This window comes from Equus quagga, chromosome 7, assembly GCF_021613505.1.
Source record: "Equus quagga isolate Etosha38 chromosome 7, UCLA_HA_Equagga_1.0, whole genome shotgun sequence".
NCBI classification, from domain to species: Eukaryota; Metazoa; Chordata; class Mammalia; order Perissodactyla; family Equidae; genus Equus; species Equus quagga.
The window spans coordinates 126,453,365-126,481,172 of NC_060273.1; the positions used below are offsets into that span (position 1 = coordinate 126,453,365).

At 47.5% G+C, this 27,808-nt stretch overlaps 1 protein-coding gene across 1 annotated transcript; it reads right to left on the bottom strand.

Moving 5' to 3' along the window:
* CKMT2 (creatine kinase, mitochondrial 2) lies at positions 1-27,619 on the bottom strand. The gene is made up of 10 exons (XM_046668417.1): positions 27,564-27,619; positions 12,333-12,504; positions 10,575-10,773; positions 9,016-9,111; positions 8,299-8,520; positions 6,472-6,557; positions 5,412-5,535; positions 4,642-4,776; positions 3,311-3,436; positions 1-256 (listed from the first exon to the last, which is right to left on the bottom strand). Exons 2-10 carry the CDS (start codon positions 12,482-12,484, stop codon positions 137-139), a joined length of 1,260 nt encoding a protein of 419 aa, XP_046524373.1. The 5' UTR covers positions 12,485-12,504; positions 27,564-27,619; the 3' UTR covers positions 1-136.
* Between the last annotated feature and the right edge of the window lie 189 nt (positions 27,620-27,808).

Sequence of the window (27,808 nt, forward strand, 5' to 3'; positions counted from 1 at the left end):
TATTAAGGAGAGTTTTATTGTACATATAGACAGGACGTACAATTTTACATTTTTCCAAGTCTACAAAAACTCTCAGAGTAGAAATTTCTTTATGTCTGTTGTACCAGCAGACAGATTATTTATAAATTGGGACAGTTCACTTCTTGCTAAACTGAGGTAGAGGTGGTGGCACCTTAATATCTTGGCCTCTCTCCAGCTTCTTTTCACAATCCACCAGGTAATTGACTCCATCGATGACTATCTGAACAAGCTCAACCTTGGACAGTGAAAAAGATGAATGATTAATTTGCACAGAAGACACATGCAAGGCGTTGATCAAGAGGACCAATACTGGGACAAATGAGAACTTGTCACCTGAGATGGACTTCATAACCATTTCTTTCTTGTCATTATTTCCCTAAAGGGTTGTGGGAGGAGAGGTGACTGATGGTCACTGTCAGAGATGGGAAGCAGAGATATCACGGGGTTTCTCTCAATCTTTCTTTAGTTAAGATAGGGTTACTAATTTGTGTGTGAGAACTTTGTTTATAAATGAAAACCATTAGTTTCCATCTCGGACACTTTTTCCCCATCAGTTCCTGCTATAAAGTACCAGAGTTTGTCTAAAAGTAAAACTACACAGTGACACCTTTGTGTTGTTCTTTGGCCCGGATCTCAACTCTGACCTGCCGCTAAGCTCTCCAAGCACTGAATATGCTGCAGTTCCGATATTACCATTTACACAGTGATGTCTTTCTGCAAAATTGTTTAAAATCAAATGTTTGGCAAGTAAGTCACGTTTTCACTGTACTAGTCAAGTTTGCTACTTAAAGGTAACTTTGTAAATTATATAAAAATTAACTTTTAGGGGCTGGCCCCGTGGCCGAGTGGTTAAGTTCGCGCGCTCTGCTGCAGGTGGCCCAGTGTTTCGTCGGTTCGAATCCTGGGCGCGGACATGGCACTGCTCGTCAGACCACGCTGAGGCAGCGTCCCACATGCCACAACTAGAGGAACCCACAACGAAGAATACACAACTATGTACCGGGGGGCTTTGGGGAGAAAAAGGAAAAAATAAAATCTTAAAAAAAAAAAAAAATTAACTTTTAAAAATGCCTGCTTAAAAAAAATATGTTAGAACTTTGGTTTACAAATACTGGTTTTTCTTAAACTAGAGCACATCTACCTATGAATTTTTTCCTGGGATCACCTTCCAAACAAATTACTTGTGCTACTCCTGGAGAGACCCAGACTAAGATAGTAAGGAATCAGTCAATTCCAGACAGCACTGACATATATGATATAACTCAAGAATAAACAGTAAGGATGGAAGGGATGGTTGAGTTTTACAGCTGAACATACCTGAGGCATGACAAAGTCCAGTCCCCTCACCACCTCTTCTCATACGTAAGGAAACTGAGGCCCTGCGAGAGGGCTGGGTCAGAAAGCTAGTCATTACTAATCAAAGAAACATGTTTACTACTTAGCCAACTAACCCATCCCAGTGTTGGTGAGGGTATGGTGAGATGCGTCTCTCAGTCACAGCCACTGGGACTCTACCTGGGTATAAATCTTTCAGTAGGAAACTTGGTCATGGGTAAGGGCCCCTCATCTTTAACCCAGGAATTCCTTTCCTAGAAATATATGCTAACTAATCAGAGTTGTGATTAGAGTCATGTATAGAGATGGTCATAGAGTTATGTATATAGATGGTCAAAGAAAACAGCAAATAATCAGGGAGATATTAAATAGATAATGACTATCATGATGTCATTAAAATCATATTTTTGAAGAATATTTAATATTGTGGGAAAATGCTCATGATACTATACATTGGGAAAAAAAGGTATGTTATATTATCAAATATATGTCATCATACTAAATTTTGTAAAACAATGTGTTTTTTTTTCCTGCTTTTTTCTCCCCAAATCCCCCCAGCACACAGTTGTATATTTTTAGTTGTGGGTCCTTCTAGTTGTGGCATGTGGGACACCACCTCAGTGTGGCCTGACGAATGGTGCCATGTCCGCACCCAGGATCTGAACCAGATAAACCCCAGACCGCCGAAGCAGAGCGTGCGAACTTAACCGCTCGGCCACGGGGCCGGCCACACAATGTTTTTTGAATAATTGTAAAACTGGAAGGCAATTTAGAAAAATGTTCACAATGGTATCTTAGGGTTGTTAGGTTAAATAAGTAGTTTTATTTTTTAATACTTTTTGACATTTTTCTAGCTTTTATAATGATCACATACTAACTTACAGACTTTAAAAATTTTTTTAAAGTGATGACTACTTTGCTTTCCAATAATAAAAATCTAGTTAATGTTGGAAGTGGACAGTCCCCAGATTATCTTTTCTCACTACCCCTCACATTATTCCGTAAATTTCAGAAGTTGTGCTATTTATAGCTGCTTCTTCCTCACGTACTTTACCAGAGCTGGTAGCACACAGCTGGTTTAACTGTTTTGAGGGTTTTCTCCCTCCTTTTCCTAATTTACCAGTAGGGATACCAATGGGCAGTGAAATATTCAAGAGCTGGCAAGGAAGAAGAAAGAGCACCAATAATCCACAGATTTAATACACAGCCACTGAGTCATTAAGAGCTGTATGTTATAAGAAGAGGCTTTTAAGTTAATGACGGGCACAATATGTTCAATGGGACCACATCCAGATAAGCGGATGTGACTTACTGAGATCAGCATTTGCTTGGGATTCAGCTCTTTATGCCTCATCTCACGCATCGCCCCAGGCTTACATATAGTTTATGAATCCTATTCCTTTATGCATTCACAGAATCCTAAGGATGATTTTATGAGTACAATCTTATATATACCTAGTGCATACCTTATTTGCTATCATCAGAAACTATCAAGTATGTAAAAATGCCAAAGTGAAGATGACAGTATGTGGCTTTCACCAAAGGAAATTCAGAATCAAGAGAAAATCCCACTATTTTGCCACCCTCAGAGAGAGCACACATGTCCTCTGACTTCACAGTAGTAAAATACTGCTTCCTTTGGCATAACAGAGCTCCTGCTGCTGAAGATTTCTGGAATAGCTCTCAAGGGGAGGCTGTTGAAAACAGTCCCGCTGTGACCTCCTTTACGTGCCTGCACATTCTCACTTACACTGAGCTTGCCTTTATGCAGCCGCTATGTAGGAACTACATATGGAGAAACAGTACTACAGAATGAAATGCTTCCATGACTCAGGAGTTCACGGGGAAGGAGGGGGTCTTGAATTCTGTGAATGAGGCACGGCTGTTTAGGCTACGTCTCTTTCTCTTAGGCTGATTTCATTAGTTCATGTTCAGAAAGTGAGAGAGATGTTACCTCTGACCGACCGATTCGATCTATGTTAGAAATATCATACACATCCGCCACTGCTGCAGTGTCCACACCACCCGTGCCACGCTTCTGGAGTCTCAGGTTCTCCAGGATCTTAGAAAAGCGTGGATCCTAGGACAAGGGACAATACTTAGTGTTGTAAGAAGCAAAATCAATTCGCCACCATTGGCACATTCATTTAGAAAAGACGTATAATGAGAGGTAATAACAGTTAATATTTATTAAGTACATATTTACTATGTACCAGGACACTGTGCTGGAACTTTTAAACCTGATGGCAACCTCATGAGGTAGGTATAGCTTTCACTCCCATTTCACAGAAAAGGAAGCAGGCTCAGAGGCATTAACTTGCCATAGGCCACACAGCTAGAAGGTAGCAGGGCTGTTATTAACTTCTATACCACTTTTCTGGCACCTGGATGCCAGCTTTGGTGGGTTTATTATTCATCTATATAGCAGTTCTCACTAATATAATTAAAATCATGAAGTTAAATCATGTCAAATCACTTTCTTAGCATTGGAATTTTGAATAAAAAAATTCTCATACTTTTTTGGAACAAGAAACACATTTTCTAAAGTTGTTTTAAAGTATCTGATTCACTTGGTAAGCTGTGGTAGAAACCATTAGTTGCCCGCCAGAACCCTTTCTCATCATCCACAGGTGGAGCTGAGGAAGTGACCACTGGCGGGCCCTCGCTAATGGGACCAGCAGAAGTGATGTGTGTCGCTTCCAGGCCTAGACGGTCAATCTTTACATGGACACACCCGCATGCTCTCTCCCGTTCCTACAAGCCAGAACATGGGGCCTGGTTGTGACCGTGCCAAGGGGACAATGCCCTCAGACAGTGGTCCTCCAAGTGCAGTTCCCTGACCAGCAGCATGCGATCACCTGAAAACTTGTTAGAAATGCAGATTCTGCAGGCAGGCCTAGGCCTCTGCATTTTAGGAGCCTCCAGATGATTCTGATGCAGGCTCAAGTCTGAGAACCTCTGCATCCAGGAGAGACAGAGAGAGATGGAGGGAAGCCCAGGGAGCAGAGCAGCGCAGTCTGCCTCCCTATCCAGACTGGTTGTATAACGGAAAACTTAAACTTCTTGGTGTTGAAGCCACATCCTTTTCTTACAGCCCCTTAACCTTTTAACCTAGTGGTAACAAATGCCTTTTGAGGCGAAGTTAAGGCTTTCTCAATATTTCCTGTGATAGGTGCAGAAAGTAGGGGTTGATGAATGGGCAGTGAGGTTTTCTTCCTCCACAAAGCAGCCACAGCTGAGCTGATCCTGGCGGAACTAGAAGGGCTGCTGGCTATGTAACGTTACCTTGCTGAGCTTTGGGATCCTAACGTGGACACCTGCCCGCAATCCGGTGCCCAGGTTCGAAGGGCAGGTCAGAATGTACCCGAGGCGCTCATTCCACATGAACTCCCAGCCTCGTTCTTGGATTAAGCGTTCTACCTACAACAATGAACAAATGATGGAATTCTCAAATACCCATTCATTCAGCACATCCCAAACACCAGGGAGAGGCATGTGTACTACATGTTTGCCATGAATAAAATTTAGATAAATTTATAGTATTTCTTTAATAGAAAATAATACCTCTCCTATCAGAATATTACAGTGGTCCAGTTGAATTAGATGAACCATGTAAAGCACTGAACACAGTACCTAGCACATACTAAACACTCGAGTCACTGTTATTATTTTTCAAGTGAGGATAGTAGGAGAATATAGGAATTCTCAGCAGGTAAGGCTGTGACCAGGTTACTTAAGAACATAGTTACATCCTATGCCATCTCTATGCTTGGAATTGCCAAGATCACTGTTAAAGAAACCAGAAAATAACTAATGATCCAGAGACCTCCCCAAACCATTCTGGGCTGCGGAGGGAAGCACAGAACTTGCTAATGACAAGAGAAAGTCACTCATTTTTCGAGGGCCTGCTCTGGAAGTCCCATCCTTAAAAAGTGCCACGACCCCTAGAAAAAATTAGCCCCATCCTGCAAGTCTCCATAATGTCTTCTTTCAAAAATAAAAAATAAAGAGATTTGATTTTAATGAATATACAGAAATCTCCGATAACATCTTACTTCTTTGAGTCCACGACAGAATCGCTCAAATACTCTTTTCATATTGCCTCCTTTCTCCATAGAGATTACCCTGGTGTGGTCTTCTTCATTAATCCAGATGAGAAATGTCTTGTCATGATTGTGCCTAGTGAAGAGAGAAATATGATGTTGAGTGTTAATTACATTTGTTTCAACACATGAAAATTCCCATTACCTCTGTAGCTTGATTGCTTCATTTCACCTTCCTCATTTCTAGATGGCCCTAATCTCTTAACTGTGCCCGAACCAATACTACAAAATAATGTTACCTTGATGGAATGAAGAAGACCAACTCCAACCCTTAAAGATGCCATGTTTTTGCCCAACAAGAATATAACTTCCCTAGTTCCTCAGACTAGGATGACAACAATTCAACTATGGTAATGACTTTGACACTAACAAGAGTATTTTGTCTCCTAATAGATTCAACCAAAATCTTGTGAAACTTTAAAAAAAGATTTTACCTGCAGCCCAAGATATTTGGGGTGCAGATTTCACATATGTCTGCTGAAGAGATCTGCCTATCCCCCGCACTGAGAAGCTGCTCATGAACACTCTTATCTCAGCTCCTTTGAGTAGTGTCATAATAACCCACCAAGGTACAGGAATCAAGGTGGATTGAGGACTGTTGGCCAAGATAAAATATGTGTACACTTGCTATCCATTCTTCCTTGTAGGGTTTTGCTTAAATCCTCAATATTTATTTTTCATTTTCTGCTCTTTGTTTTAATGTCATGAAACAGATTTTCTGTGAGGTCAAACAATATGAAACTAATCTTTTCTTAAAAATAGTCTTTTTTTCCTCATGCATAATTCATGCAAACCAGCAAGAATTCCTACACATCTTAGAAACATCACAATACTTAGGTATTACACACACACACACGCACACACACACAATTTCTAAGTACTCTGTCTTCTCCATTCAGCTCAAGCCGGGCATGCTGTCAAGTGCAGGTCACAGCAACCTCAGGTGAGGACCAGCAGGTGATCTGAAGGAGATCCCCTGCACACACTGCACACAAACATGCTACGTTCATACCAGATTCCCCTGGCATCTGGCCAGTCACGGGCCATCCCAGCACATGTTAGTAAAGGGGACACTGGCTTATCAAACAGAAAGTGGTCCTGCAGGCCAAAAGGGACAAAGCAGAAAGGAGAAAGTGATGAGATCAGACAGGACTGCAAGTGCCAGGTGGCCAAGTTTCAACCCACCACGGATGGCTGGGGTCTCTCGGGCAGCGGTTCTCAGCTGTGGCTGCCCACTAGGATAACCTGGCAGCTTTAAAGAAAATATTAATGCCCAGTTCCCATGCCCTAGAGATTCTGACTTAACTGTCATGGGGTGTGGCCTGGATGTTGGAGTTTTTAAAAGCTCTTGAGGTGATTCTAGTGTACAGCTAAGGTTGAAGACCGCTGGCTTAGCCCAGATGGAAATACTTACTCGCTACGGAGCGTGTTTACCCCACCAGCCCAACCCCATGCAATGGCGGAGCGGGCATGAGAGAGAGGCGCTACTCAGAAAAGTCTGTCTACACGGCTGCCATTCTCGATGTCTCTAGCGTTACTGGTTCATTTATTATTGTCATCCTTTCATTTAAACATACTACAGATGTAAAAGAATGATCTATAAACAAAAATAGGCACCATTAATTTAATTCTCACCGTTTGCCACCCTCTACGGTACATACTTTTAATTATTTTCTTTAAACCTCACAGCAACACTATGAGGTAAGTGTAATCATTCTAGTTCATAGGTGAAGAAAACTGAGATTCAGAGAGAACCTACCCGATATCACACAGCTAGGATGTGGCAGAGCCCAGATTCACACCCTGTCCTATATGACTCCCAAGCCTGTGCCTCTAACCACTACAACACACTGCTCAACAGATCAAAATGAGTGTCAAGAGACTGACTGTTTTCTTAGTGTGTGCACAGCAAGAATATGAATACGGATACCATACATTCAAACATGATTACGCTGAGATGAGAAATCAAGAGGCTATGGGGAGGGAAGTCTTTCTGTAATCTCTAAGAAGTGGAAGAGGCCGGAGACTTGATTCTGGACAGGCTTGTGGACTGCCACAGCCCAGGAAACAGCGTGTCCCTTAAGCTGGAAACTAGACGTGGCTACTGGAGGTGGACGAGGGCTTGTTCTCTAAGAGGGCAGGCGGAGGGTTGGCCTGATGGCCGCAGAGACCAGGAGACTGAGGCCCACAGACCATCAAGCTGGCCCACCTGCTTTGGAATTGGGGCCTACTTCGTCGACTGCAGCTTCTGAAATGCTAGAAATTTGTTTCTGCTTTTCCTTGCAGTTCAGTTCAAAGTTACTTTTGCAAACCCCATCCTGTTTTAGCTGTGCTGTGGAAAAAATTGTCTGTCCCAGTGTCAGAGCAAAGCTGTGGAGGACATGTGGAGGCAGCAGGAATCCCGGAGGCTAGCTCCAATGCCAGTCCAGGCAGGCCTTCCACTTGGATAATTTCCCTTCCAGATTTTCCTAGCTTCCAGGACTTTCTTCAGGTGTGGTAGTGGAAGCCATCCTCCAGGCAGAGACAGGATTTCACACTCAAGTGTTCCTGTTCACCAACAAGCAGGAGGATCCTCCATTCACCCCCACCCACTGATACAGCCCACCAACTTGATATTGGAGTTTCCTCTGCAGATTGTATTTGTAGACTATTGCCGCAGCTTGACCTAAAGTTTCAGGGCCTCATCTTTCTTCCTTATTCTGAACACGCTGAAGCCCCAGCAAGCTCGCAGCCAGGGAGGGGGGGCCTGAGCCCCAGGAGAGGCCACACTGCGCCTGTCAAGGCTCTGGGTGCAACCCCGCCCCAGACAGCCCCGGGGAGGGGTTCAAGGGCCACTCACGTCAATGAGCTGCTGCTGGTCCTGCTCCGTCATCTCAGACAGCTTGTAGTAGCGGCCGGCCAGGTCCCCCTTGAGGCCCTCCAGGGCCATGATGGCCACATTCTCCACCTCCCTCCGCTCGGCCCGGGTGCAGGCGGGTGGCAGGCTCAGCCCGCGGATGCTGCGGCCAGTGCGCACCCGAGACGACAGCACATAGCGCTCATCAAACTGCCCCTGGGTGATCTGCCGAGCAAAGCATGGGGTCACCGCTGCCAGCCTGGACCACGGTCCTGCCATAACCATGGTGGGTTCTGACCCGCTGATTGGCAGCATTCCCTGCAGGGGACCCTCAAGCATGGGGCAGGTTTGCACAGGTGACATGCTGGGCACATTGTGGAATTCTGGGGGTGGGGGCCTTAGAGATAAGTAAAGGGCAGAGTTACTCCTACAGCGCCTTCTGGAACCCTCTACCCCTACTAGGTTTGGGATGGAAAAAGGAATTGCTCTAGGAAAGGCTTAAAGTTCTTGGTGACCAATACCAGCCTAGTGGTACTTATTAAGTAAAACAAAGACTGTGGGACCTTCCTGACTCTCTGGGGTCGTCCAGGGAGCCTGCTGTGCTGAGACCATCACAGAGCTTTCAAGGGCACCTGACCCCAGGGCTTTTCTCTCAGGTTCTCCTCACCTTGGGCCCAGGGGTGCCGGCTTCACAGGAAGGTAGGGAGGGGCTGGACCTACCTTGGATGCATCCAGATCTGTGGGGTGCTTCATCACCCTGGGGTCATAGCCATTGTGCCTTAGTTTGATGACAGGGTCAAAAAGGTCGGCAAACACCTGCAGGAGGGAAGATGCTCCTATTTCCTCTTTACTTCCTTCATCTACTACTAAAAGATATTCCTTTCACTTGCCCTTTTTACCTTAAGGGCCAAAGCTGATGCCCTCCTTCTCTGAAATTCTCAGCGCTCCCATGCAGGAAATGGGTGTGAGAGGGGACCAGTGGTGAATAATAATAAGAAGAAGAAGAAGAGGCCTATACTAGAGAAAACCTTTTCCAGGCCCCTTGCCCCTTGGGAGGGGGCAGGCTGTGGAACTCTGTCACCGTAACCACCTCCCTGATGGTTCTGCCAAGCTCACTGCCATCAGACAGCCAGAAAATCTTATGTCTAAGAATTGGAGGGTTTTCCCCAGAAGTTCTTGCCGTTGTGGGATAAAAGAAGCTGCCAGATCAGAGGCTAAGCAGCTTTGTGGTCGAAGGGGAAGCTCGGGTTCTAGAGGTGAAGAGCACAATAAATTGGTGGAAACCTGGCTGCTCTGGATGAAAGACAGCAGTTAGGGCAAAGCAGCGACCTCTCACCCTGTGAGGGCCTTCCCCAGCCCAAAACATCTTGTGCAAAACCTATTTTTAAAACACTCAAAGCTTCAGAAACATCCTCTAGGTAACATAACGGTAAGAGAAGTCCTAACAAGGCACCCTGCAGCCTTTGGAGCCATGGGAAGTGGGTCCCGGGAGCCAGCTCTAGTCCGGGTCTCTGGGAGCCCAGAGCTGTGCACTGCTGTCTGTGAATGAGCCACCAGTCTTGCTTATCCCAGGTGGCCCCCTCTGTCCTCTAGATGGCTGCATTCCCAGGGAACTTCCTTCAGCTCCCTGCCACAGAAGGGCGCAAGGAGAGTGGGCCTGAGGGAGGAGGGCTGGAGGCATCTGCCAGGACCTGGAGGCTGCTCTGCGGAGAGGGCCGCATGCTTGCTGAGCTCTGCTAGCAGCAGACCATGCTGTGCTTCTGCGCCAAGGACGAGGATGTGGAGATCATGGGATTTCTTCAAGACACTTGGTGAACTCAGTAGTCTGGGCCACCCTGGGTGTGTAATCAGCAATGCCCAAACTAGACACATGGCACCATCCCCCCCTCAATAAAGCCCGGCCACGAACACATCATCGCCTAATGCCTTACTGGTGAACACACATCAGCAATGAAATAAAAACATAAAAAGGCTTTATTTTTTTTCTGTACCAATTGCTCTCCTTGACAAATGCAGAGAGCTCTGTCACGCAACTCCTTCCTCCCTGGGGAGGGACACTAGAGCAGCAGCCTAGGAGCCTAGGAGGCCTTGTCTCCTGGAAGCTGGAGACCTCATGGTTCCAGATGCTCTGCTGAAGCTGCCTTCCTTTACGGGAGCCCTTCCTGAGGAGGCAGAGAGCTGGCCCCATAGACAGGAGGGCTCTGGGACCGCGCCCTTCACCACCCCTGGAATATCCACCGCCCCAGCCCCGACTCCGCCCCCGCAGCCAGCACTTTTACCTCATAGGACTCCTCGTCCCCAGCCACCATGCCCACCGTCTTTATGAAGGGGTGGCCGGGGTTGTCCACGCCAGTCTGGATGCACTGGTCCAGGGTGTAGCCGTTGGGCGTCACCTTGTTGCGGAGCTTGGCGTAGATGGCGGGGGTGAGGCACTCCGCCATGCAGTTGTTGTGCTTGCGCAGATCCGGGTAGTCGGCGCTGCAGGGAGACAGGCTTTCAGGCGCCGCCCCCGAGGGAGGGGCCTGGCGAAGGCCTTGTTTCGGCCCTCGTGCCGCAAGGCTGTCTTCAGCCTGTGGGCACAGAGGCCCTTGACGAGGAGTCCTAACAAGCCGTGAGACTAAGCCAGAGAAAGGGACCCGACCCTGCCAAAGATCCCGGGATCCCGGCTCAGGAGCCCACGGCCTGTAGCTTATGTTAATGTGACGAGGAGGTAGAGTGGAAATAATTAGAAAATAAACTTAAGTTATATGCAGATTTTTTTTTCTTTAACCCAGAAATTTTGGTAAAACACAACAGCCACATTTTGGTCCTTTAGGTGGAACTACGTAGCAATTCATTTCTTTGTCTTCTGTGGTGCAAGTTCCATGCCCATATGCTATATTGAGAACAGTGCCTAGCTATAAATACAAGAGTTCAGTAAATATCTCTTGGAATAATACATAGAAAGATGTCAAACGGGGGTGCCCTCTTACCCTGGGAGATGTACAGGTTAAAGAACAGGATTCTGGACCACCACAGGCTCAAACCCAGTAATCTCACCTCAGGCATTCCTGAGCTACATGGTGGATGCTGGCAACCCCCCCGGAGATCTGATTCCCACAAGAGCCAATAAATGTCTCCGAGAAACACCTCAGGTTTTCTTCATCTCTCTCATCCACAGCTGCCTATATGGAGTCCCCTAAAGTCAGCCCTCTACTTCCGCTCTGTGCAGTGTGTGATGTGTCGTCATCGCAAGGTTCCCAGGGCTGAGAAAACAGTCCATCTTCAGGCCACTACTCCACTCCCCATCTGCAACGTCCTTTAAAGCTGATGCTTAAAATCAGTACCATAACATCACATGTTCCAGAAGGTGGTGCTGCATGAGGGAGGCATGGGTCTGGAATCAGGGTCCCTAGATTTGCATTTCGCTACACTAGCTGTGTGAACGTGGGCACTACTTAATTTTTCTAAGCTTCCATTTCATTACAAAGAGATGCTAAGATGAATAAAATAGATACTCCACATAAAGTGCTTAGCACACATAGAAGTGCTCCACAAATGTTTACCATTACTATTGTTGCTATTCAACTAGACTGCAAGCTCCAGGCAGGAGCGTTGACCCTACAATTCCTTGTGTTCGCCACAGATCACTGTGCTTAATGAGTCATAAAAACAATTATTAATTTGACTTAGTCATCCTTAGAGGCAAAAAGAGGGACCCTTGGGACCAGCCCAGTGGCGTAGTGGTTAAGTTTGTGCACTCCACTTTGGTGGCCCGGGGTTTGTAGGTTCAGATCCTGGCCATGGACCTACATACTGCTCATCAGCCATGCTGTGGTAGTGTCCCACATACAAAATAGAGGAAGGTTGGCACAGATATTAGCTCAGCAACAATCTTCCTCAAGCAAAAAGAGGAAGATTGGCAACAGATGTTAGCTCAGGACCAACCTTCCTCACCAAAAAAAATAAAAGAGAGGGACCCTTGCTGACACCTTCTAGCAGGGGAAAGCATAGTTCTGGCTGGCATTTAAAGTTATTTTAAAGCCAAGAGGATTTACCTTGGAGGGAAGAGCCTGTGATGCTCCCGGGCGTCAGCATACACGTTCTGCCGGTTCAGCAGGTAGCCGGTAGTCAGGGCACCAGTGCCCATGGTAGCAAATAGCAACGAAGCATTGCGGCCAGTTAGCAACTTAGAGAAGATACTGGCCATCTTTCCTCTTGGATGAGTATCTGGAAAGCAGAGAAACTGGATTAGACAGCCTCCCAGGATGGCCCTGAACCACAGCGTGGAGATCAACAGGCAAGAGAAATAACTGCAGGAGCCATTGCTCCTCTTTTGGTTTGTTTTGTTTTTCTCTTTCTTCCTTTTTCCCTAATGCCTCTTGATACTGCTTGGAAAAATCTCAGTAGTTTTAGACATTGTGAATGTCAAACTGCCTGAAGTTCATGCCATTTACTCCAGTAATATGATATAGGGAAATACACAAAAACAGAGGATGTGTACTTCTGGCTGTTTGACAGACCAGGTGCTCTTTTGGACTCTGCCTTGGCATCACCATTAGACCCTGAGCAGGGTGGATGGCTGGGTGTGTAAGAGGTAGTGGAAGGCTCTGAGGACCACTCCTCTACTCCACTCATCCTAGGTGAGTGATGTCCAAGCTCAGAGTAATAAGCCAGAAGGTTTACGTTATCTTGAAGGTGGACGCCTATCTGAGCACTAAGGTCAGGATTCCAGCATTGAGGTAGGGAGCTGACCCTATGACTCCTCTAGTGAGCTAGGGCCCTTGAGAGGGGCTAAAGTGGCCCAAGGTCAGCAGACCCCTAGCCCTTGGCTCCCAGTAGAAGCAGACTCACATGCTCTCTGAGGAACATGTACTCAGTTCAGGCCTCAGTTTAGGATTAAGATCAAGCAATAAGCTCTCAATCAAAGATCACCAAACACACAAGAAGGAATGGGAGTCAACAGAAGAAATGGCCACAGATTTAGACCTCCAATGACTGAAGATACTGGAATTGTCAGACAAGAATATTGATTAGCTCTACGTGGAATGTTTAAAGAAATAAGTGATGGAATGCAGTGATGAGCAAGCAACAAGAGACTGTTAAGAATGACCAAGCTGATTTGAAAGAGAACCAAATTGAACTGCTGGATACAACACAGTATGAAGATAGAATAAATGAACTGGAAGATCTATCTCAAGAAATTACCCAGAGTGTAGCACAGAGAAATAAGAAAACAGAAAATATGAGATATAAGGCAAGAGATATGAAGGACAGAATGACAAGGTCAAATACACATCTAATTAAAGTCTCAGAGAGAGAATAGAGAAAACAGAGAAAAAGACATATTTGCAGAGAAATGGCTGAGAATTTTACAGAACTGACAAAAGACAAAAATCCATGATTCAAGAAGCACAAGATAGCTCAAGCAAAATTAAAGTAAATCTGCACATAGATAAGTAATAGTGAACTGCAGAATATTGGCAACAAAGATATTAAAAGCAATCAGAGAGAAAAGACAGTTCATCTACAAACAAATGAAAAACATTGGCTAATTTTTTAACAATTAATAATGGAAGCCAGAGAAATGATGTCTTTAAGGGGCTATGAGACCATAATTATCAACCTAGAACTAGGGAGCTATCAAACTATCTTTCAAAAATTATAATGAAAAAGGCAATTTAAGATAAAGAGCAGATTGATAACAAAGGAACTACCAAATATATACTTTAGGATGCAGGACACAGACACCAGGACAGTCTGAGATGCAGATAAAATGGAGAAAACATATATAAATCAAAATAAATGTTTATATAATATCAACAAGGGATGAAAATCAGGATAATCATGCCAAATGGATACTCTGCTGTGTCTGTTTCTGCCCAGAGATCAGAGTGGACAATTAATCCCCAGCATCACCCAGGGGGAGCTATTTAATGTGGGTTGCTGAGCAGAGAACAAAAGAACAGGTAACTCTCGGTACTCTTTCATTATGTTGGTTTCTGTGATGCCTAAATAAAGGGAGTGTGGAATTTTTTCCGTAGTATTTAGAAGGTTCCCAGGACTCTGCTACAAAGATTTTCCAAGCTTAGGTAGGTAGGTTGGCTGCAAAGAGCCCATTGATGTGTATGGTTGTGACTGGAAACCTAGGCCCCCAGTGAAGGATAAACTCCTAATAAGGTAAGGTTGGCATGGCCTTACCCACAATTCTAAGGGTGGCCTTCGCAGGTCCACTTTCTTCCTTGATTGTATTTTGGGAACTGGGATCAGTCCATCAACTTCATGCTTCCAGATTCCCCACCTGGAAATCTCTACTTAACATCTTTTTGAGCAATACTAGGGAAAAACTTGAATGTCTCAACAAAAAGTATCAAAGTCCTTGGAAAAGTTTAAGACGTTATTTTTCTACATTAGCCCAGGAAATTAGACTATCAGGTAGCCTTTCCTCATGCTAATGTCTAAAAATAATTCCCTCTGTCCTAAAGACAACCTACATTACTTTAGTAATCATCAGGCAAGATAAATAGGCCATTTCTTAAAGTTGTCCTAGGGAACTGTAATGGCCCAACATTAATTGCATCACACATACTTCTTTGCTCCCTTCTAGACTGGGGGCTGTTGTCTGTTTCATTCCAAGAGCAGGTGATGGCTCCTCAAAGAATTGCACCGATGCTTCCTGGTCCTCATGTGTGGCAGGTGACACTAATATACATCTTTCAGGCTTGTCTCATCTGCTTCCACATCCTCCAGTCTGCTTCCTGAGCAGACAGGCAGTGCAGTCATCTCTGAGTTTTACCATAGAACTGACCAAAGGAAAAGAAGCTTTGTCTGAATTCTTTCCAGGCAATATATGGGCCAAAAAGTTAGCAAGGACACACTCTCCCTAAGCTAACAGGATATGCATTCATTTCTAAGGTAACTCAACTGTCTTGGTCTTTATTTTTCTTTCCTTAATTTGCCTGAGCACTGATATGTGTTCACATCAGGGTCTGTTTGAGAAGATAAATCTTAAGAAGCAGAGCCAGGAGGAAGAGGACGGATGGTGTCCATGTGCGGCCCACTGACAGCTGTCGGTCTTCAAAGGTCTTCCTCCCCGTGAGAGTGATCTGCGGGTGGGTACCTGACTCAACATATTAATGCTTGAATTGTCATCATATCCATATATTAGTATCTGGAGATAATAATATTAATTTACATCCAAGAGTTCCAACATGGCACTGCTGTCTGGTCAATGATGTGCGATTGCGATTCATGCCAATAATCCTGTGCAGGCTTTGGCTGTAGCAAGCCAAGCAATCCTGGAGCTGAAATCTCTTTAGTGTTCCTGCTTCAGCTCCTTGTAGAGAATTGACAAAGACTCAAATTTTGGTGAAGTGAAGAATTCCTGCTTCCTAGATTCTCTTTCTCTCTCCAAGACACACAGAGAATTGAATTTCACTGTTGAGGTCCCAACTGATGAACTTGGGTGTGAGACTGAAACAAGGGTCTCATTGAACAGGCTGCGGATCCCGGGAACGGCTGTGCTATGCTCCCCACAGACCCAGAGGCAGGCTTGCAAAGAAATCAATTTTCCTCGTGACTGAACTAAATCTCTACAGGATGTTAAAAGTTAGTCTTTGAAAAGCCGCAGAGGCTGAACATCGGTTTGTCTTACGGATTTCCCTGTTACGTGGGGGGCCCCAGATATTACCTAAGCCCCATCTGCAGCGGAAACCCCTACTCAGAAGAGGCTCGATTTGCTATTTGCACAAATGGCAACATGTGGTGTAAATAAGTCGAGCCAGAAAGAGGTACGTAAGAGGCAATCTGCGTCCACCAAAGCAGTCAGTATTTGGCTTTGACTAGTTTCCAACATGTGGCTTTCTTTCTAAGTCAGTATGTCTTGTGAAACCACTGGGACAAAAGTTTGGAGCATAAAGAAATCTGAGGCTCAGATTAAAAATTTGAGGCTTTTACATTTTTTTGATTCCCTCTATGCCCCAAGCATTAGCATGACGTACTGAACTGCTCTGTTAGGAGGCCACTGGAGAGAGGAGCCGAGAGGCCCGAGCAGCCGCGATGTTTCTCCCGCCTCCAGACCCCTCACCGTGTGCTCCACTCTCAGGCTTGGCTTTTGCTGTTGTTTGCCTGACAGCTTCCTTACAAGCAGGCATCATTCCCAGTTTCTCTTCCTAAAGTTCTGTTTATTTCCTTCTTGGTACTCATCCCCCACCTATAACTATTTTGTTTGTTTTCTTGTTTATTAACCATCTCCCCAAAATGTAGAAGCCCCAAAAGAAGGAGCGCTGTTCTTTTGCTCTCTGTCACATCGCCATTGGTTCACACAGTGCCTGACACTTAGGCTCTTGGTGGCATTATCTCATAAGTGGATTCTGTGCTTCCTGCTGGGTTGGAAGCCAGTCGGAGGCTCACTGGGATCCACATGAGAGCGCAGGTGTTAACTGAGTGGGCATGGGGGGACGTGAGGCCAGAGAACAGAGCCGAGCGGACGGTGGAGGAACACGGGCAACAGAGAAGTATAGAAGCCAGCTTTCCCCAGCCTTGGGATACCAGGAGGGAGCGGAATCCGGATCTATTTTGAGGGGAAGAGGCAAATGTCAACTAAATAAGCTCATATAAGGAATTTGGTGAAAGCTCACGCAAGCACATGTCCACATACATCCAGGGACTGTCATGGGGGCCCAGAACACCCAGGACACAGTGGGTCAGCCTGACACAGTGACAGCTCTAGAGCCCTGAACGATCTCAACTGCAAAAAAATATGTGCATATGTATATGCATTTATATCTAGATCCTAATATAGATATTTTTTAAGTATCAGTTTATTGTCTGTACTTTTGTGCTAATGCAATAATAATGCAATAAACCATACTAATTTCTTTTAGTAAAATTATTACCATTTAGTAAAAGTTCTGCTTCTTCCCGCCCCTCCAGCGTGGACTTTGCTGTCCATCTTTCCCTGCCTGAGCGGACCACAGCCTGGTGCCTCGTGCCCTTCCAGCTCAAGGTGACTGCTTTCTGTCTGCGTTCCCCAAGCCCTCAAGGGCTACTCACTCATTTGCACTTGGTTTTTCTGACATCTGTTGGTGAACTCAACTGTCAGATTAAGGAACTCCCCACTATGTGTGGATTATCTTCCCAGCTGGTGGGTAAAATCTTCAAGGACAGGAACCTATCTGCCAGATTCTTGCAGACAGTAGCTGCTCAGTGAACGTTTCTTCCCTGACTTCATATAATTACCTCTGAGCAGTGCTTTGCCGGATTTCCAGAAGGAGGAAACTTTACCAGCCTCCTGTTTATCCCCTTTCAGACAATGCATGTAGCTGTAAGGGAATGTGTCCTTTTCCTGGGGCCTCTCCCCAGGGCACCCGCCCCTCTAGCTCGGTTCCTTTGCTCCCAGGAATTTCTCACTTCTAATCTGCTATGAAGCCCCAGGCCTGGTATCTAAGTCAATTTAGAATCAATTTTGGGAGCTAGCTGCCTGGATCAAAACTTAAGAAAAAAATTACTTCCATTACACTAAACACGTCCCTTTCAGCCACTGATTTTGAATTCCTATTGTTAAGAGCAACGAAGCAGAGCGAGGCTGGTAGGCTGGTTTTCAGCGCTTTATTGCCCAGGTTCCTGGTCTCTGAGAGCTGCCCGTGAGCCAAGGCAGCCCAGTGCAGACTCCTGATCTGTGGCCCATGACAGGCTGTCTGACCCCTGGGAGCCCATGGAGCTCATCCTCAGTGGTTTCCGAGAGATCCAGCAGAGGCTGCCCGACAGACAGCAGATGGAAGCTTCCCAGCAGAGCCCCGGAGCACAATGTGCAGGCCCTTCTGTCCTCAGGGGACCCTTCTTAGACTGAGCAAGCAGGTGGGGAAGAGGAGTGAGATGAGGAGCAAGTGCTAGGTGTTGGGGAAATTTAACTGGAATCTCCTGCCACCCAGAAATTCCTCTCCACAAAATATGGGAAAGAAAGAAAACAGTTTTATTATTGAATAAGCGTTAAACCACGCTGAATGCACATCACAGGCAATTCGCTGAAAAGATGGCAAAGACACGAAATCTCACCCTTCTAATAGAGCCACGTGGCTGGGACCCATTAAACACGTGTTCTCGAGGTAACTGGAGTAAGAGGACATGACAGCACCATCTGTCACACAGAGCTCACCCTGAATTCACCTGATAATTGGCTAATTGCCTTTGTCCAAAGGAGAAATAAACTTCTCATGTCTCTCTGACAGCAGGTAGTTGTACAACTGGAGCCCGGTGCTTCAGTTAAACTACTGCCATCCCACTGAGACGGGATGGGTCAGGGGCTGCCTTCCCGGATGTTCACACTTCAAAGGGATGGCTCCCAGGCCTTGAGAAAGGCATTCCTGGTTGTAAAACAGGCAGTAAGCCTACTAACATTAAGATTTACATAAGTCTCAAAGGGGCAGAGAAGGAATTTACAGGTTTTCTAAAGGAAATGCTCTAAGAAAAGTGGGGGGTGGTGTCTTTCCCTTTTTTGTACTAGTGAGCACCACTTTCGTTTCCTCCCCTCCCTCACGTGCCCAGGAGCACAGCCTCTGGAGCTCAGCAGGGCTCGGGTCAAGGGTGGACATCACTCAGAACCCAGCCCACGCTTCGAAGAGACAAGACCTAGTGCTGTCACAGTGTCTCTCTGTTCTCAAGCCCCTGGGCCTCACATAACAGGTTCTGGGGAAATGAGGTTCTGGGTGAGAGACTGAAGGCTCAGTCACAGGGACCTGGGAGTAGGAAAGGACTTCACAGGTCTTTAAGCTCAGCTGAGCGCAGGAGCCCTTTCCCTTCAGCCCTCCTTAAGTACCAGTGATACAGGCTTAACACAAGACTGACATAAGGGAAGCCATTTGTAGAAAAGAAACCATACTGTAACTTTGACTGACTCTGACTAACTAACCCAGCTGGATTTTCACCCTCCAGGCGACCCAGCTGCTTGGTAGATGTTCTGACCCCAGCTTGTGCATGTACCTCCCAGCTGCGATAAGACGATAACTTTGTTCGTTTGAGTTCGGGGAGAGTGTGATGACCCCCAGACAGAGAGTCTATTCTGATAGGCATCATCAACGGCAGAGGGTCAACCTTCCTAACCCCTCCCCATAACCCACTGGCCTGTATAACGGCCTCAAGATTCTGTGCCCCCTTAAGATGGTTCTCTAGGACACCAGTCCCCCCATCTTCTGATTTGCTAGCTTATTGCTTAATAAAATGCCCTTTCTCTGCCACCATTGTGCCTCTTAACGATGGGCTTTTCTCTTGCGGCCAGCAGACTGTGCCCTTTGTGCGGTAACACTAGCAGTGCTGGGGATCTCATCTCCTCCTAGAGCAACCCATTTCACTATTGGATAGGTGTAATTATTAGAACATTTTTTCATATCTTAATAAGGGGGAAAAAACAAACTTAGAGAGTAGTTTCAAAGGCCAAGTATTTTCTCCACAACAACCCCAAGGAGCAGATATCTTGCTCCATGCCACAGTGAGGGAACACAAAAAAACAGAGAGGTTAACTAAAGCCCAAAGTCACAGAGCTAAAGGGAAATCACATGTATTGAATATCAAGAGGCACTCATTTAAATGAAAATCCTGTTTTTACTTACAAGGTTTTATAATAAACAATACTACAGTAGGTTTGGATGAAGTCGACCCCCTTATCTCCTAAAGAATGGAGCTGCCAGACAGTTCTAGTGGATTCCCATCCTGCATCGTATCTCAGGGACACTGAATGGAGTCTCTCTGTCAGGGTTTCCACCGGGGCTCAGGGGAGGATGATTACGGGGCCAGATTACCAACCAGCTCACAGGCGTGTCCTGGGCAGCCCTGAGCGGGGTCAGAAACAGAAGGTGTGCCCTGGGAGCCCCCTCCACCCTCCTGGAATACCACTGAGCACAGGCTTCTAGAGGGAGGGTCGGTCATCAGGCCCAGTGAGGCAAGGTCACTGTGAATGACCCTGACATGCCTCAGGTGGGGAGAAGTCACAGTGGGCAGCGATGGAGGGAGAGGAAAGAGGACAATGAGGGAGTGAAGATAGACATTCTTGTACTTACTCGTTTGATAAATATTTAAGTGCCTACTATGTGCCGCTTTCACATAGCGCATAATCTGAGGGGAAGACTCATGTAGCACTTAACTATGTGCTGGGCACATGGTTCTATTACCTGTATGGTTATTACCCCATTTAGTCCTCAGGACACACCCATGAGGTTGATGCTCTTATTATCCCCGTTTTACAGATGAGCAAATGGAGATAAAGAAAGGTAAAATAACTTGCCTCAAACCACTCAGTCAGTGGGTGGCAAGGCCGGATTCAAGGCCAGAAGTCGATTTTCATGGTCTCTGCTCTTAACCAGCACCCCTCCTGGGCAACTGCAAGCCATGTAGCGAGTGTTCTTCGAGGGAACTGGAGCCCGTGGGCGCCCTCGGGAGGGCCTTGCCTGGGACCAGTCTGTTCAGCTGCACTGTTTGAGGGAGCTTGTCTGGTCTTAATCACACCAAGGTATTGCTCGCCTCCACCGGCCCTGGGACTAGCACAAGGTCACAAAGTGCAGACGATTAGAGCAGAAACAAGGACTAGACGCCACGTGCATACCCAGACACCTGTGGAGGCTGCTGTGCATCACCCGCTCTGGACAGCTGCTTTTCAGGCACCTCCCAGGTGGGGGAATGGCCACTGCCCTCAGCCCACGCAAGACTTAATCTACCTTTGAAAGCTACAGAAAGCAAGAGAGGAAGAAAGGCTGAATACAGCCCCTGTTCTATGCCTAAGTCCAGAATCTTCAGGATGAGATCGCAGCATCCTAGGCCACTGTCACTAATTCAAGTTTGGATCTGGGGGTCCTCCAGAGAAGATGATTCCCCTGAAATTCGGAGAGTTGAATTAAACTGGGGCCAAATTTGCCTATAATTTTGGGTGGCTGCCTATCCCCAAAGGTCCAAGGAAAACCCATGATTTGGGGACAACCCTGATTAATTCTAGATTCCAGGGATGCAGCTGAATGGGGTCCAGGCCAACTACCCAGTGAATGGCCCATGCGCAGTGTGACTGCAGCTTGCCGTTGGAGAAGATCACATCATAGCCAGAGGGCTAAGCCTTGAATCTCATTCCTTCACCGGTCCAGCATCCATTTGTCCATCTGTCCATCTGTCTGTCCAGCCATCCATTCAACAAACGTTAAAGAATCAATTCCTGTCAGATACTGGGGCTGCCCACCAGGAGCTCACAGTCTGCTGAGGGAGACAGACCTCTGTAAAAGCAGATCATTATAACCCAAAGTGACGAGAATAAAGAAAAGACCCAAATTTGCCTGGTGAATCAGGGGAGGTCTTTCTGGAGGAGGTGAAAAACCTTAGGGATGTCACTTTGCCAGGTGGACAAGGGAACAGAATGCACAGAGGCAGGAGCCATGAGGGGCAGCGGGCACTGAGGGAAGGGAAAGGCAGGGGTAGAGACTGCAGGCAGCGGCCACATGGTGACCGGCACTGCAGCCACAGCAAGAGGAAAGTCACTGTGAGACCTGGCACTTGGTTCTGTAGGCAGTGAAAAGAGCAATAGGATTTTTAGCAGAGGAGTAATTTTACTCGATTTATGAAAGGTTGACCCCAGACCAATGCGGCCAAAGCGTGGTCTGCGGACTGTTACCAGTTCACGACGAGTGAAGTATAGACTTTATACTGTTGATAGTGCTTTGATGGAGTTATTTTAATTTAAAAAATATAAGCTGGGATTTTGTATGTCTTTATTTTATTTTTCTAGGAATTGCACTTTATTGTATTTTACAAATGTATTGGTCTGCTGTGGGTTAGAGATTAATAACAACTTTTGCCACAGATAGTTTGAGAAGTGCTGTTCAGTTTCCTCACGATAAAATGGGGCCGAGAGTAGGGCCCACCCATCGGAGCTTTGTGAGAATTCAATGAGTTCTTAGCACAAATCCTGACATATAGGGAGCAGGTAATGAAGGTAGAAGTTCTTGTGGCTGTTATTAAGCTGGAGAGGGAGGGAAAGGGGTCTAGAGGCAGGGAAACCAGCGCCTAGTGTCCTGGAATAATCCAGGCAGGAGATCCTTCTGGCTTGAACCCTGGTGGGGGGAAGGCTTTGTGGGACATAGATGGAAGGATTTCCAAGGTACTTAGCAGGTAGGCTCAGGGGCCTTTGTGACCAGTCTGATGTGGGGGTGAGAGTCGTGAAGGAGTCTTGGAGGACACCCAGGTTTCTGACTTGGGTATTCCCCACAACTGGGAATCCTGACTGGGGAGCAGGTCTCGGGGACAGGACAGGACAGGATGACGATCAGGTTGAGTGGGAGGCACCTGTGAGGTATTCCAGAGGGGGTGTCTTCTAATGTGATTGTGGAGCTCACAAGAGAGTTCTCTCACCAGAGAGGGCTGGACTGGACAGAATGGCAATTGTGCAAATATCCACCCTGTTTCTGAATCCCCTCACGATGGCCTTCCCGGGTGCTCACCCGGCCCTGCTCGGGCACCGGCAGTGACAGGGAGCTCATGACCATGAACAGACACCAGTGTAGCGTCATGAGCAGAAGCTCTGGAGCCAGACAGCCTGGATTTGAATCCAGCTCTGCCACTTACGATTCTCTATTGCCTTGAGAAAATTACTTCACTTTCCAATTCTTAGTTTTCTCAAATGTAAAATGAATATAATAATAAATAATTGTTCTGAGGATTAAAGAGCTCATCTATGTGAAGTCTGCAGAACGGTACCTGATTAAGTGCTGAACATGTGTTTGCATCTGTCACTCTCACTTTGCACAACTTTTGAGAGGTCAAGTCTAGTGATGCCCACAAAGTGTTCGAGAACATTCTCTCTTCACCTCAGCCAATAGCCCAGCAGCTCGTAACTCCGCTTTGTCCAAGGGAAGGGGTCTTAGGGTTCCCTGGCTCTTCTGACAGATGGAGAGTTACCACTGAACATGGTGAAGAGCCTCCCAGAGACTTGGGAAGGCCCCAGGGGGCAACTGCAGAGCTGTTCTTCCTCTGGATGCTTTTGTCTGGGACCCTCTGTCCTGCACCTTAATCAGGCAACTTCCTGGGTCGGCTCAGCCAAGAGGGAGCCTTTTTCCTAAGCTCCCTTCTCTCCTGAGGACACAGCTTCCCTCTGCTCCTGAGTGTGACAGTCAGCCAAGCAGGGGCCCCTGGTCCTCCAAGGATGTGCAACCTGACAGGCCAGCCCTGGTTCTGGCCTCCAGACCCCAACCCTTCTGTGCCTGTAGCTTGCTCCCAGGCTCTCCCTTCCTTCAGCTCTGGTGTCTTCCCTCCCAAGGCCCCGTGCACAGGACCTCCTCAGGCCTGCTCCCTGCCCAGGGCACCCCGCCCGGCGTTAGGGAGCAGGGACCTTTCTACAGGCCAAATACACTTAGTGGCTCCAAGTCAGGAATTCTGCTCCTGTGGAGACAGTTAAATAAAGACCCTGCTAGAGGGCAAGGTGGGGCCTTCTTCTGGTCCTAAAAGGCTCCTGCTGAGTAGCGCTGAGGAGAGTTAGGGCGCAGAATGTGAGCCGGAGGCAGCTCTGCGTGCCCCCCACCACCACCCCGGGCCATGATCAGAATCACCTGGACTGCTCTGTGAGGCGCTACAACCATTTTGGAAAGTGAACCAGGAAACATCTATTAACATTAAACATGTGCATACCCACCAGCCCAGCATCTCACTTTGAAAATCCATTCTGCAGAAACAGAGCTGCCTGGATACAAAGAGAGAGGCACAGGGTGTTTATTGAAGCACTAATTGTAGTGGCAAAAACCTGGAAGTAACCTGTCCGTCAGAGAGAGGAGGGTTCAGAGTGGCACCTTCAGACAATGGAACATTCTGCAGCTATTAAAGAATCAGTTAAAACTGCCTCCACTCACCTGGATGAATGTCTATGCCATATTCGTAGGTTAAAAGGGAAAAAAAAACTTGCATAGGAATGAGTATGAGTGATTCCAATTTTGTAACAATGATGTATGTGTGTATTTGCATATACTTGTATGAACATAAAGAAAAGTATTAAAGGTTATTCATCAAACTTCTAAAAGCATTGCTTTAGAGCAATACACTTGGAGCAGGTAGATTATTAATTTTCTCTTAATAGAACTCTGTACTGTGCCACTTGAAAAAATAAGTATGTATTACTTTTATGATAAAAAAAATAAAAAGCTAAAATAAATCAACTGTGAAGTGTGTTAAAAATCCAGATTTCTAGGCTCTGTCTTTTGAATGAGCAAGAATGGGGCTGTCACGTGTGTTGTGGTAAAGCTTCACAGGCGATTCCCACGCCCTGCTGGGTCTGAGAACCCTGTGTGTTGTCTGCCAGAGCCTCAGCAACTCCTGCTGTATAATGGGCTCAGTGAGACCTCTCCCCGGGTGTTGCAAGGATTAAGTGACAGGCTGCAGTAAGCAGGGAATCAATTGGAGTCCCTTCCCCCGGTGACCCTAGGGCTATGCACAAGATCGTCACTTCAGAGCATGTGACTCCCCCAGAGTCCAAGAATATTACAAGCCCGTTCTCTTTCCTTGTCCTCAGGCTTCTGCTGAAGTGGCCCAGATGCCAGGTGCCACTTCGTCCACTCCACTCCAACGCCAGGTCCCCAAAGCGCCTGCCAGGCATGCTGGGGATGCTGGGCCAGCCTGCCTGTCTCTGAGATGGGGCACAGGCTTGTCTTCTGTCTCCTTCCCTCCTCTCTCCTGTCTCATACAGGAGAGACTGCAGGGATGAGGAGGGAGGTAGTCTCCAGCCCTCACCCTGTAGCAGCTGTCTGCCAGCTTCTTGGAACACCTCGTGGCCCCTGATTTGAAAAGCACTGTTTACAGCATCAGGGCTAAAATCGGGCAAAATTCCTGGGCTCCAAGCCAGGGAGGTTTCTGTGTGGTGTGCAAGATATAGCCAAAGGCAAGGATGTTGTGGTTATTTCTACACTTGCCCTCTCCGTTAAAAACCAAGCACCACCACATTAAGCCCTTTTGTCAGAGGGCCCAAGGACTGCATAGCCCTCTGTCCCAAGCAGGCACCCTGGGGGTCTGGGTCCTGGTCTAAGGGTCTTATCTGATTCTGTGACATCCTGGAATATGAGGCCTTGGGTTCTGTCCCTGCCTCAATTCTGAGCCTCCTGGTCGTCCTGAATATCCTGGATGGGGACGCCATGGGTGCCTTTCTGCTGACTCAGAGCTATTTCTGGTCCAGCTGTACACGGAGTCCACGTGTTTGAGCTCCTTGGGGCCCGAGTGCAGTGGAAGGCTAGGGGGAGGACCACGTATCAGCTTTCCATCCAGAGAGGGTCACCCCAAAACAGAGGACATTCTTGGGTTGGACCTGCTCCACAGCACACTCTGAACAAAGTCCCATGACGCCAGTCTATTAGGCTGCAGAAAATGGCTGTCCTCTCCCAGTTCGAAGAAAGCAAAGGGCTAAAGCTACTTCCCCACCACTGGATATACTGTCACCCTAATGGGCTCCCCTTGGCATCTCTGTTCTATTCAGCAAGTAGAAAGCCATACGCAGGAGACATTTGCAGTCCTTCCCTATAAAACAGAGGCCTCTCCTAGGCCTTCTCGTGATGAAGACATAAGACCGTTACCAGACTTGTCCTCTCAAGGGCAATCTGTTTCAAGAAAATAGGAAGTGAGGAACCCTCTGCTCCTTTGAAATGCTGTAATGGAGTGGACGCCTCCTTCCCTGCCCAAGGGAAGGGTTCTCTGTGCTTCCCAGGCAGGGGTAGGTGTGACCTCCAACAGTCACCTTCAGGACTGGCTCCCTGTGGGCTTCCTGGCTCAGCAGGAATTCCCAGAATGCTGACACAAGGTCCTACATGGTTTCCTCTGCGAAGACAAATAGCTCCATCTCTAAGCTGTGGTGGAGGCGGAGACCCAGTGCCTCCGAGCCAGGGGCAACGTCTGTCTCAGAACCTCCCTCCTTCTGCCTCTAGAACCCAGGACTCCCCAGTCCTTATCCAAACCCCCACCCCACAGTTTCCTGGACCCTCCTCAGCCACCCCTTTAAGGAAAACTGACCTGGCCTATGGCCTATTCTCTGAGGATGTCATCTGATCATGAAGCTGGCAGAGCCCATGGGTGCATGCAGCATTCGTGCACTTTGCTGGAACGGCGCCTTAACCCACAGAGGGTTAACTCTAAAGGCTGGGCTCTTTGCAAAAGGCGCCTATAAAAGCAGAGGAGAAAGCACTGTGCTCACAGCCTGATAACGCCTACATGTCGTCCAGGAGCCTGCTCAGTCAGAGAGCCCCCTTGCCAAGTTCTGCTGGTGGTCGTGTTCTTCTCCATGAGAACAGAGAGAACAGACCAAGGACACGAGTTCAGAAACAGAGGAAGTGTCACAGCTGCAGGCAGGAAAAGCAGTCTTTCTAGAAGCAGCACATGTTTGAACTAGCATGGCCTCGTCGTCGTCAGGGCACTAACTGCCCCCTCCTGTGATCCTAGCTGACTCCGGGGGCTCAGAGAGCTAGAACAATGCCCGAGGGAGGGTCTGCAGGGCAGCATTGGGGACAGCTGGAGAGTTTTGTCTTGTTCTGTCAAATGTCTCTCTCCATGCCCACCAGAGCATTCAAAGGCACAGATGTCAAGCACTCAAGGGACAAAAACAGGGCTGACAGTAACGCTCTGTGAGCCAAGCAAGCAAGTAAGCAAAGAACAGGCCTTTGCCAGAGAGGAGACGCATTTAGGCCTATCCTGTAGCATTTTTACCCCTGATGAGGGGAAAACAGTCTCTTGGCTCATTATTAATGTTAGTGATTTTAAAAATGAATCTCTAGCAGTGATATGAATCAGTTTACACCGGGTCCAGCTGCCTGGCCGTTAGTAATTAGCTCCTTTTGAGGGCTTCAAAATGTTCATTTTTCAGTTGGTTTATCCCAAGTCTCTGATTTGCACCTCTTTCAACGCGGCCTGGAGAAACCACTCCCAGAAACGAATGGATTAGACTCTGTAAATTACAAGGGAAAGAAAGTTGAAGGTTAGGGCCCCAGTTCAGCGGCATTTAGATTTTGTTCCGTTGAGGAAAAATTCCTGATTCACTATCAAAAGCAGGCACAGCAAGCTGGGTGCTGAGCCGGCTCGGGAACCCCGTGCGGGACTGTTCCGCGCCTGGTCCCGCGCCCGGGTGCAGGGAAGGGGGCGGCTGCTTTAGGGCGTTCCCACGAACTCCTCGCCCGGACCGGGGCCCTGAGCACGGCCCCACGCGGTCCTGGACACAGCCCCGGGCCCACCGCACACAGGCCCCTCGCAACGCCCTCCTCTGCAGAAAGAAAGCCAGCTTTCGCGGCCTCACCGACCTTGGAGCCGGGTCCCCCGCGTCCTGCCGCAGCGCCGCGCGCAGTCGGGAAGTGGGCGGGCGCCTCCCGGGCTGCCCTTGAGCGGCTCGCGGGGGGCGGGGCCGGCGGCGCGGGCGGCCAATCCCGGCTCGGAGCGCGGGACGCTCTTCTCCAGCCGTGGCCTTGAGGCCGGCGGCGGGCGCTTCCCAGCACCTGCCCTTTCTCGGCGGCCTTTCCATCCCCAGGTCCGCCCCTGGGGGCTGCCT